This window comes from Sander lucioperca, chromosome 6, assembly GCF_008315115.2.
Source record: "Sander lucioperca isolate FBNREF2018 chromosome 6, SLUC_FBN_1.2, whole genome shotgun sequence".
Lineage (NCBI taxonomy): Eukaryota > Metazoa > Chordata > Actinopteri > Perciformes > Percidae > Sander > Sander lucioperca.
In genome coordinates, this window is record NC_050178.1 from 5,144,945 (window position 1) to 5,157,330 (window position 12,386).

Consider the following 12,386-nt stretch of genomic DNA (forward strand, 5'->3'; position numbering starts at 1 on the left):
CACAAGGTATTTGTCCCTCATTTAAAAAAGGATTAATTTCTATATTCCAAACACTTTATTTTTTTTAGAAGAGTTGTTAAACATTAAACTTACATAATATTCAACACACAGTTTGTATGTATTACTTGATAAAACATCAGTTTTCACAGCAGGAGGATTACAACCTCCCCGTAGACCAGCCAGACTAATATTGTTATCAGTCGTGTGTTGACAACACAATTTGTATGTCTGATAAAGGAACAAAGGGACAGAGAGCTTTGATGTTTCCAAATGGTCCATATGCTGGGAAAGAGAGAGTCTCCTACTGGTGGTGCCAGTTTTCACAGCAGGGGTGCTTTCTATAGCAGCCAAAAGGCATCAACAGCATTCTCCTTTTTACAATCAGGATTCAGACATCAAAATAAAGCAAATAAAAACATCACTAACTTATATGACTTCAATGAGAAAACATTTCCGTCACTTAACTGACTAACCATCAACTAGTTTTAACTGCAGTAATTTCATTAGCAGGCAGTGAGCCACTCAATGTAATGAATGGGACTGCATTTACAATATGAAGCCTTTAATCTCTGATGTCATTTTAGCTGCATACATATCTTATACTGGCCAGTCTCTCATTCTATTTTTATGTCTTGAGCCTTGTGATGAAACTGATCAGACTCAGCTCACAACCAACAAAGTAGCTGTTATGTTGAATGTGTAGCCATCTGTCATGTTCGTGTGTACCCGTAGTTGTCAGGTTGGTTTGTAACCGTTAACTGACATCAGCTGCCTTATCATAGTTCCTCAGAAAGTTTGTGGTCGAAAGTGACTTTCCAAGAGGACAATGACACCATAACTCTAATATAGGTAACTACGACAAAGAGAGAACAAGGAGGAAGAAAAAGGAGAAGCAAAACATTATAACCATAACTGCTGTGTTGATTATCAATTTAAACAAACTTGTTTTCTGGATCAGTTTAAATGCTTATTGTAACACATGAGAAACAGCTCATTTTATCAGCATAAGGCATGTTAATAACAAAAGTTGTGTTTTTTTTTCAAGGAAATACAGGGAATTTAGTGCCCTACAATAAATATTTAAGCAGACACGAATGGAAGAAAATCATTCTTGGTCAGAGGAATTTCTATAAACCTGCAGGGACATTTAATGAAGCTAGAAACAGCCAGTTGTTGGACTGAGACTGGGGTTAGTGAGGGTCTGTTAGGGTTGATACTGATCCGTGCCCCCCCAGGTGTGACAGCAACATGTGACATCACTCTGTCTGCATGCTTCACCAGATTACAAACCCTTAGGACCCCTTTAGAGATATTTATCAGCGATGGCTTTCAGTGTTCAGGTTTCAAATAAGCTTAATAGTGGTCTCTGAGCCCGGGGAAACATGCTGCATTAGTCCATGAGGTAAAATGTGAAAACTGAAATACTGATTGGCATTCCTTTTGTGCTAATGCCACATTGCAGTGTTTAATTGATTGGTAGCCTGTGCAAGGACCTTAAATATACAACAGTGCCCCACTGTGTCCATGAATATAAATCACAGCTTTACATTACTTGGCTTTAGGGAGTTACATTTCCTCTGGTGTAATTTTACCTCTTCAGGAGGGAAACAGTGCAGAAGCTGGCGAATATCATTGTTATAGAGAGTCTCCCACTTGCAACGTGCCCAGCTCACACAGTCTTCCCAGCTCGTTGGACGTTGTCCTCCAGATCCCATGTCCTTCAGGCTGCTCCACACCCCCGCAAGAGTCTCAAGGGCCTCAGCATCTCCAAGGCCAAGAGTACGCTCTACAAACCCTTCATCTCTGCAGGAAAACAGCGCACCAATTATTTTTTTATTTAATGACAGACATACAGTATACAGAAGGTAATAATTACTAAATGTGGAAAAAGACAAGACAGCACAAGTATTGTTTACATTTCTGGTTGTATATTACATTGTCATTTTCTAACCTCCAGAATAAAAGCTTTGATTTCTAATTTACTGGCAGGACTGTTTTTTGCAGCAGTTGAACTATAGGAAGAACATTTGAACTGAAAAGCGAAAAAGTCCTCTTGGAAAGATATTTGGTTCTAGGAAGCACAGAGGAAAATTTGTAAATTAGGGTGTAGTCTTTTAGTGACTCAGAGGAAATTTATTTGACGCTTGGCTGCGGACTAATAGGAAGGAAAGGAAGTGGTTCTTAAGCTTGTAGTGTGCTGGTCAGTGCAACTCCATACCACACGCCTGGACAGTTCTTGCAGCATTATGTGCCAGCTCACCGTACACTGTATTGCACTGAAAAACAGAAGGGATCTTCCTCTTCTGCATGCAGTTACACCTAAACAGGTCTAAACAGGAACATTTAGAGTCATAGTTCTGCAAAGAGCTGCACGGGTGAAAGGACGACACAACAAAATGTGACTGTTCCTTTCCATAACCTCATTAACCAGGACTTAACATTTACTGAACTACAACATGTAGCTGACCTGCCTCATGAAAATGTCCAGAAAGGTTTTCCATGACTTCACAACAAAGAGGCCTCCGAAGAAACGCACAGTACATGTTCTTATTTCTACACAACTGTGTAATGTCAGAAACTTTAATGGCTGTGTGGATCAACGAGCACCATTTCTGCTTCTTTCTCTTGTTTAAAGACATGAGAAAGTGTGCGAGTGTTTTACAATAAGGGGGATTACATCAAATCTCACCAAAACAAACTGGCTGGATTAGGGGGGCTCAGAGGCTCAAAGCTCAGACAAGGTTTGTCACTGATGTGCTGTTACATTATAATTAGGTCATTTCAGTCTCACAACTTATAAATTACATGATAAATAACATGGAGTTACATCTCAAATAAATAAGATATTAGCAGTACAGTCACTGACAAAGCCCTTTGACATGATGTAGTACTTTCTTCTGCATTAATCTAATCTACTTTCTTATTCAGTAGATGTTTCTAAACCAGAAAGCCTCTAATTAGTTGAGAGACTGTATCTATTATTTGGAGAACATAGTGTTGCTGTGAAACATACATTACAGAGTACAGACGTTGCAAGACAGACTGTTTATGTAATTTTTTACTAGGGGTTTACAGCTAAAAGCCAACCACATGTTTTCCTGTTTATAAAACAAAATAATGAGCTAGAAGCACTTCATTAACTTTCGTAATTTTGTTGGAATGCTTTGTAGGAGAGCAGAGAAGCATTGTAAAATGAGCAAGTAGTGGTCATTAAGTGCCAGCAGACTGGCAGCAGATTGATGAATGTAAGTTCTCATGTTTGTTGGAGGCAACACTTGTTGTGGAAAAAGGTAAATCACATTAGGATGACATCATATCTTACCTCAGGAAGAGATTCACATTTTCAGGTGTTTGTTTGAACAGTCCTTCAAACTGGTCTCTGGCCCACTAAATGAATTGTAATGTTTGTACAGATAATACAGTCAGTATAATAGTGACTTTTTATACTGCATAATAACACACTGTGTGACCAGAAAACCCTGTATGCTGTTTGAATGGCAATGCCGTTCCGTCTGTCGGTGGTTCCACCACTTTGGTCCAGACATAAATATCTCAACTACTATCAGATGGATTGCCATGCAATTTGGTAAACACATTCATAGTGCCCAGATCGTGAATCCTACTGAATTTGGGGATCCCATGACTTTTCCTCTAGCACCACCATGAGGTTGACACTTTTGTTTTTTTAGTGAAATGTCTTGACAACTAGTGTTTGGATTGCAACTCAATTTTGTACGTGCATTAATGTTCCCTTAAGGATGAATAAGGATAACTTTGGTGATCTTTGAATCCTGATCTATGACCAAATACCTGCAAGACTAATGACATTTCCATTACCCTCAACTATACTTTGTGTTTAGTGCTTATTAGCTATTTTAGCATACTAACATGCTAAACTAAAATGGTGAACAATAGAATGGTAAACCTGCTAAACATCAGCATGTTAGCATTGTCATAATAAGCAGGTTAGCTTGGCGAGTTTAGCATTTAGCTCAAAACACCGCTGTTTCTAATTGCATTCTCACAGAACCGCATGGTTAGACTCTTAATGAGGTTCTAGTGCTGTACTGCATTAAAGATCTGTTTCTAATGTTTTGCCCCTCTATGTAAATGATGTGGATAAAAAATATTAGAAACACCTTTCCATATAATGCAGTTCAATGAAACAGCACTATAAAGTACTATCAGATTTAGTAAGGCCTATTTTATTTTTTTGGTCATTCGGAGTAGGTTTTCAAGCAAAATTAGGTAAATCAATATGTTAAACTCAAACTTATAAACTTAAAGCTTAATTAGACTTAATAAGAAGTTTACATCGTACCTGCAGGGTGTGCTCAATGCGGTGAGGAAAGTTCTTGAGAGTGCACAGTGGGATGGCTTCATTAGAACTTGATGTGCCCGGGCCATAAGACTCTGTCAGGTGAGGCACCACTGCCAGAGTATGACCCTGACATCCTAAAGTTCCTCCCTCCAGTAATGGTTTCTGATGTTGAATGCAGCGTCCATCGAGATAGACCCCTGGGCAGCAAAAAGATGGGTTAAATGCTTAAACATCTTCTTTACAAGCATTTTTATTTAAATGTTCTGTAATGCTCCAGTATAATCAATGTGGTAATGAGAACTTAATATAATAATGGTAATGAAGACAGAGTAAGTGCTCTCACTGGCTTCCACATTGTCAAGGGCTGCAGCCACTCCGTTGAGACCTTTGAAGAAGTTGTAATCATACACTCCTTCACTGTCAGCGTCCAGACGATTCTGGTGAGCGGTGATTTTCATCCTTGGGTTCATCTCTCTCACTGCTTTGGCTGCAACGTCCGATTTTGGTTTCTGTTTATGGACAAGTGAGCAAATGGATGGTGTGTCTGGGAGATAATGTATGTGAGCAATGTTGGTAAAGTCAGACAATCTAACACCTATAGAACCATCCTTCGTCTTTAAATAATTAATATGTTTACTACTGTACACTATCCTCTGAGTGTCTCACTGCTCTTTTATTATATAAAAAAACAATAGAATTAACAATTTTGTCTGTCCAGAATTTCAGTGCAGTTGAGGATTTTTTTCATCAACATACTCCACTCAACTATGTGTTGCGTAAGTTGTTTAGACACTGGTAGTTGTTTAAACAGACATAAGAGATCAACTATCTGATATATTACTAAACTACACTGCAAGCTATCTGAGACAGTCAAAATACCTTCACCTGGACAGTAAAGCCCTATGACCCGTCCTCTTAATGTCTAACAAGAACCAGTGAGCTATGATGGCATGTGAGATTTTCCCTTACAGAGTGTGAGGTTTTGTGTTTTCTCACCCCAATATCCTGAGACCTGAATAGGAACTGTCGGTTCAAGTTGGATTTTTCTATGAAGTCCATGTCTGTCACGGTGATGTGCCCTTCTTCTCCAGCACTGAGCCCAATGAGGGCAAAGTTTTTAAGAAGCTCACAGCCGATGGCACCTGCTCCAACCTTGAAACATGACAGTAGAGACTGTGTCACACTAAATGTATATTAGCTCATGCAGTGCAAGTGTATGTCAACAAATGAAAGCTATGTTTTACAGATAACAAAAAAAGATAATTTGTTGTTGATACTTTCTCACTGATACTTTGTTTGGAATTTTTAGGGTGATAAAAGAAACACATGCATGCACTCTCTCTCTCAGTAACACACACATACAGCCAGTAAACAACAGTAAAAATAACATTCTCAAAGGAAACAGAGAAAGGGTTTGGCACTGTTGAACGGCCCCTGCACAAAAGGTCAGCACTGGCAGGAAATGCCGCCAGTATCACAGCCGTTTCCTGCATGTGCCATCATCATTAACACCAGACAAAAAAAACACAAATGGAGCTTCTGCATTCCAGTGCAGAGTGTGCCCCCTATTGGACAAACATCAAACCTGCTCTCACCAGGAAATACTTCTGCATTTCAAGCTTCTCCTGGAACGCTGACCCAAACACGGCAATCTGTCCATCATACCTTGTACCTTTCTGCCAGAGAGGAAAACAAAAAATGGTGAAATTTGCACCCGAAGTCTGATCAAATGTTCCTGATTGATATATGTGACTGGTTCAAATTGAGGAATATCTTAACATACTCCTGAAAAGGAGCACTCTGCCAGGTGGTCCTCATCTTCAGGGAGGCACTCCAGTGCATCAAAATATAACCACTGCTGAAGAGGCGTAAATTTCCTACTACACGCCTGCAGGAACATTATAGAGATCACAGAGCAAAGTGCAGTCAGCTATATACACCACACAGTACGTGCTAAGTAATGCATAATTAATATACACAGTGTAACAATAGCTGTGTTATACACCATAACAAAACTGAGATATGAAACTAATGTTACAAACATTGACCTTTGACCTCACCTTAATAACTTCTTGAGCTGCAAGGCCTCCAATGAAAGCATTGATAGGAGCCAAGTCACCCTGGGCTGTGTAGGAAAGGCTTCTCACAGCAGCTTCATCCAGTTGTTCCAGCTGTGTGACTGTATTAAGCTCTCCCACTATGGCAAGCAGGGCATCTGCATCTGACTGTGTGGGATTAGTAATGAAGAAGTGAGTGGAAACAATCCTGTACATTGCTTTAATGATCATACCACCACACCAAATCAAGATTAATTTGTTTTATTTTTTACTGATAATAGAACCTGTTTTGAAAAATGAAATGAATACTGGTTGTAACCTTCACTGACCTGAGACCGAGGACGAGGGAGTCGCTGTTCTTTCTTTACAAAGCCATGTAGGGCTTGGAAAGCCAAGTGCAGGGTCTTGTGCCTCGATATTTTTCCATAATCATTCATTTTCAGCAGCTGATAGTCCAATAAAGCCTCACTCAGTGGTTTCTGCAATTGTACTTATTTTATTAAAGGGTACACTTTTACAAAAGCAAAAAATTAAGTAAAGCGCGGTCGCGGATACTTACAAATGTTAGCATGCAGGGCTGTTTCACCTCGGTCACTACTCCACCCCGTTCATACGTAGAAAAGGCTGAAGTGTCACCAATGCTGAAGGAGTATGAGTCTGGTTATAGAGGTGACAAATGGCATACAGATAAGTGAGATAACGTTCTCATCACAACTATTACATTTTCTTGGTTGAAAATGTTGAGTGTCATGTGAAGGGCTGGGGCTCATCACTACACTGTGTGTTGCAACTGTGAGCAGTTGAGAAAAGAAATTGTGAAGAAACAAAGTAACACTAACCACGGACTTTGATCTCCACAGGGCTGATGCTGTTGAGCTCCGTCATGCCTTGGACCTGAGAGAAGAAAACTTTAGAGCCATCTGAAAATCCATGCTTCCTGTCATCTGTGCAGAACACCACTCCAGGATTCGCCTGAAATAAAGTCATGTTGACAACCTTCAAATTTGAAAGACATGTTCTAGTAATAATATTCAAGTAAGCTCAATTTCACTGTTAGAAAACCTGTAAAAGACATTTGGAATTATTAACATTCATCATTCATAATCAGACAGGCCTTTTGTGTGGAGTTTGTATGTTCTTCCTGTGCATATTTCCTTTCACAGTCCAAAGACATGCAGGTTGAACTGCCAACTCTAAAATGCCCACAGTAGGCCTGCACGATTCGGGGAAAAATATGAATCACAATTTTTTGCTTAGAATTGATATCACGATTCTCTGCCACGATTTTTTTCTCACGAAGTGTAGTGTTTATTGCACACATGAACCATGACAAAATAAAACAAATTGGCAGTACCAAACATAGATTTATTTTGGCACTTATAGCACATTGTGCATCACCACAAGCCTGTAAACATAGAGGCTTCAATGAATAAAGAAAATAAAGTACATACTGGCCGTTTAAGTACAGTAAGCTACCAAAAATAGTGACATATAACACATTGAACTAAATATGGCCTTGATACAAGCTCTATCTGAACTCCTTGAACATGTCTTAATATAATTAAAACATGTCAATGTCAATGTCAAATGCTTTCAATAAATTAACTGAAGGAGAAAAAAAAAATCGAAGTCATTTAAAAATTAAATCGCGAACAGGGATGAATCGAGATCGCGATTTTATAACGATTTATCATGCAGGCCTAGCCCACAGGTGTGAATGTCACCCAACACAACTATTAGCAGGATAAGCCAGTAACATAAAACAAATGGAAGCTATTACCTTAGAGACACTTTGTATCATCGCTGATGCCGGCATCTCTCCATCCTGGTCCAAGACCTCAAACTCCTCCCCAAAGTCACAGAACAACTGACTGCAAATGAACCACAAGGTTTTCACTTCTTTCTTCAATGCATTATTAAATAAATTCAATCTTAATTTTTTTGACAGTTTGTCTTGCCCACTTACCCACACAGTCCTTTGGTGTCTGCTACAATAAACTTGATTCCATTTGAATGGCAGAGCTCACCAAAACACTTCTGATCATCCAGTGAAGAGTCAGTGAGGACCACCACCTGAAAAATGACAGTTCCCTTCCACTCAGAAAAGTGTTTTTTACTGTGTTGTTGTTACTGTTGTTGTTTTTCTGTGCTTACCTTAAATCTGAGTTTAAGACGTGCAAGTAAGAGCAGGATTTTGGGACATTGCAACTAGTTTACAAGTCAACTATGGTCCACTTACACAGAAGTGTGACTTGGGAACTTGAAACCTCCAGGGCACATACATTGAGAACATACTTTGATATAGTTAGGAGACATCTTGTTTCCAAAATGAGGGGGAAGGACTAGATGTAATTTTAAGAATGTTAAACTAGGTAGTCAAAAGTTTTTGTGTATGTGGAAAAAAGCCTTTATGCACCTGAAGTTAAGTACCTGAAATTGCAGAATCAGGTCCTCATCCAGTGGTCCAGGGTGGGCCAACACACGTACATGTGGGTTTAAGGCAGACAGCTGTTGTAGGGAACATGTGGCACGGTTCTGACCAAGATGGGACTCCTTCAGGAAAAACTGGTGGGAAAATGAAATTGCAGATTAACAAATGTGCATATTTCCTTTCACAGTCCAAAGACATGCAAGGTCCACCTGATTTATAACACAGGCTTTATCAGGTGTGCAAACACATGATTGCTTAATTGTAGACACATCAATCAGGTTTAAGCACTATAAAAATACAGCAGGTAAGTCTAGTATTTTCTGTACTGTATTTTCAGTTTTATTTAGATATTTTTGTTATTTTTTTACTGTAATTGTAACCTGTACTGGATACAGTATTTTATGTTTGTCTGTTGTTTGCTGAGCTAACAGTGTTATGCACACTACTGTAGTAGCATGAAAACTGGGACATGTTTTGTTGTGATTCTCCATGTTGACTGATTTGGGTATATGGAGACAAATACATTATATTTTCCTCAGTCTGCAGCATTGATCTTGTGTAGTGTTTGATGAACTTATTGTATATTTGTACTTTCTCTGTGTACTTCATTTACAGTACTCTAATCACTGAGAAGTAGAATTGCTAAAAGTGTTTTAGGTTAGCAACAGCAGTGTGTACTGGTTCAAACTGAATTAAGTCATATGGAACGTCTGTGTTTTATATGGTAACAAAATAGGTTTTTTATAAATTAGTGTATAGTTTTTGCAAGAGTGTTTCATTTTGCAAAGGGTCTGAGGTGTTCTGCTAATTGGGTGTGTGGTTGTGCTAATTGTGTGTAGTGTTTTGAAAAACCGGTCCCTGTTTTCAAAATAATGCTTAAGCAATCGTAAGAGGATAATTACACTTGGCAGGTTTGGCAAGTTGTGATTGCTCTAACAGGAAGTCGTTTAATTAAATCATAGTCTATGAGTTACATCTGATATATCTCCTCAAAGCTTCATTTATTTATTTAATCCTATTTTAACAGATCAACACCACAGGCTTAGTAGACTACCTGGGATGACAGGTCGGTCCACACTGCCTGGCATTCATCCTGGACGGTGACAGACTTCACTCCGGACAGGATCACATTTTTGGCTATTTCTACCCCAAGACCACGCATGCCTGCAATGAGGACGTTGACTGTGCCCATCCGGTGCATCGCCTCGTGACCCAGAACATACCTGTGCAGGTAAAAGAACAAGTGGATCTCTAGGCCTGCAGTCTACATAGTTAAATGTAATTGAGTGTGTGTGTGTGTGTGTGTGTGTGTGTGTGTGTGTGTGTGTGTGTGTGTGTGTGTGTGTGTGTGTGTGTGTGTGTGTGTGTGTGTGTGTGTGTGTCGGTCGGTCGGTCGGTCGGTGGTACTCACAGCTGTCTGGAGTAGAATCCTTCATCAATTTCACCTTTTTCTGTCATGTTGCACTCGCAGTCTCTCCAACAATATGAGATGACTAGTTTAAAGTGGGGGATCAGCTGGACTAACACTTGACTACAACAGCCGCACAGGTGAAACCAGGAACAGAATGAAAACCGGGTGCGTCAAATTATGAGATGACAGCAGTTTAAAGGAAAGTATTTCACTTTCGTTTCAGAAGATTCTTTGACTTGTTGTTTTGCCAAAAAATATGTTGTAGCCTGGCCACTAGGGGGCGACTCGGGACTGTTTATCGAGTTGTGCTTACATTGAATGAATGTTGGAAGGACCTAAAACAGAACTGGACGATTTGAGAGTAAAATTAAGTTTATTTATTCGCTCATCGTGGAAACTCTCTATAGATCTAAATTAAAATACATTGTGTTGTTATTTTCAGGTAACACCGGCTGTCAAATCCCCCTTTTCAGACATTTTTACAAATTGGTCTTTGATAGGATCTTGTATTGTGCTTATTGTTACTTTACTATGGTTACCTTACAGCGCAGAATGATTGAGACCAGACTATACAGAGTTTGACAATAGAAGGATGTTTTTTCAAATGTATCTGCTGAAGGGGGAAAGTTTCTCTATGCTCACCTTAAGTCAGACACAAGCAGGATTTGAGACAAATTTGGAAGCCAATCATTGCCCAATATGCAACTTAGCTACACAAGTGTTGTGAAATACTCTTATACTACACTGAAGAGGGACTTTTCAGTGAAGTACATAGTAATAGATTAAGAATGTTTCAATGAGGGAGAAGGAGTAGATGTAGGTTTCGGAAAATTAAGTTAATCCAACTTTTTTTGGTGGAAAACCCATGTCAGATTCTGTCATGTAGTGTAGCCAGAGGGTCATAAAAGGATAGGAAGGCAGACTTCTTGAATTCCAACGAGAGCGTATTTATTTACAGTGTGTGCTAATACACTGTCAAACTGAAAATGAATAAAATATGAAAATAACTAGAGCAATGTGTAAGATAAATGTGGAAATGTATATAGACAAGCACAAGGACAAGGTGGGTGGTGCAGGGAATCTCACCACCACTGTGTCACAGATACAAATTATTATTCAAAGCAGAGTATTTTTTATAGGTCTTAAAACATGTCTGGAGGTTATCTTTAACATTTCCATGGTGACAATAACAATGACACACCCTAGTATTGCTTAATGTCTTTGTCATTCATTTCAACAATCTGAAGGAGTCACAAAAAAAACTCCAGAAGAAAGTAGGGCATGCTTAGTTAGGAGTGATGAGAAATGATTCAGCATTACGTATCAAATAGAGGCGGTAAGAAGATGGCAAACCACTCTCCTTGTGGTGTGTAAATGAGTAAAAAGAGGAACCTGCAATCAGATTTAATATTCACATGCATGAACGTGTCACGTGGGTCTGGCTGCTCCCGGATTTTACAACCGAGCATAATCGTGGCTCATTCAGAATACGACCTCATATTTTGCGAAGATAGTTCACCGAAACGTGTTTCTGAAAACATTTTAAGCGAGAAATAGGTCATGCAGTTGTTGAATCTGGCTTCATTTCAGATCAACAAAGGTCAGTTTAAAAGATTTTCGTCAGATTTTGAGAGCCGTTCGTCACGCTAACATAAGTGCACTGATTCGCTAGTAAAGGGCTAGAACTCCACCAATCAGATTGGTCATTGAGTCCGACTGCCCGACCTCCGACCCAGCAAGTCAGGTCGGCCAAAATGAAGGCCGACGGCTCCTCCAACGGACGACAGAACTGTCCTCGCCAGACTGTCCAACGGCCGATTATCGGGTTGGTGTGTCAGGGTCTTTAAGTACATTTAGTTTTAGATGAAAATGGCATGCAGACTTTCAATCTGTGATTATAAACTTTGGATTCAGTGGTAGTTGTTTAACTTTTGGATTCATAATGCTTCATTATGCCAATGAGAACAGTTCTATTTGGGAATTGTATAATGAATAACTTAATTTTATGTTACGGTTCAATTGCCATGAGTCAATTTATTTAATTTCTCCTTTATGTCAATAGTATTTATTTCTGTTAAAGGTCACATTGAGGTGGTCTGACTGGAGAGGGAAGAAATTCCTTTCATAACTTCCTGGCTGGAGTTGCCATATTTGAAGAGTAACTTC

The 12,386-nt window shown here is 39.3% G+C and overlaps 1 protein-coding gene across 1 annotated transcript in view; it reads right to left on the reverse strand.

The window, feature by feature from the left end:
* Window positions 1-10,474, reverse strand: part of uba7 (ubiquitin-like modifier activating enzyme 7) — a 37,484-nt gene extending 27,010 nt beyond the window's left edge. Inside the window, exons 1-16 of the mRNA XM_031301502.2 lie at window positions 10,221-10,474; window positions 9,864-10,032; window positions 8,809-8,943; window positions 8,345-8,451; window positions 8,159-8,249; window positions 7,218-7,350; window positions 6,938-7,035; window positions 6,708-6,857; window positions 6,382-6,546; window positions 6,105-6,209; window positions 5,917-5,997; window positions 5,318-5,473; window positions 4,665-4,830; window positions 4,322-4,518; window positions 3,323-3,387; window positions 1,593-1,803 (exon numbers count right to left, since the gene is read on the reverse strand). Of these exons, the coding sequence (XP_031157362.1) occupies window positions 1,593-1,803; window positions 3,323-3,387; window positions 4,322-4,518; window positions 4,665-4,830; window positions 5,318-5,473; window positions 5,917-5,997; window positions 6,105-6,209; window positions 6,382-6,546; window positions 6,708-6,857; window positions 6,938-7,035; window positions 7,218-7,350; window positions 8,159-8,249; window positions 8,345-8,451; window positions 8,809-8,943; window positions 9,864-10,032; window positions 10,221-10,267 (2,076 nt within the window). The 5' untranslated portion in view covers window positions 10,268-10,474. The remainder of the gene's footprint in view (window positions 1-1,592; window positions 1,804-3,322; window positions 3,388-4,321; window positions 4,519-4,664; window positions 4,831-5,317; window positions 5,474-5,916; window positions 5,998-6,104; window positions 6,210-6,381; window positions 6,547-6,707; window positions 6,858-6,937; window positions 7,036-7,217; window positions 7,351-8,158; window positions 8,250-8,344; window positions 8,452-8,808; window positions 8,944-9,863; window positions 10,033-10,220) is intronic.
* Window positions 10,475-12,386: the final 1,912 nt, after the last annotated feature.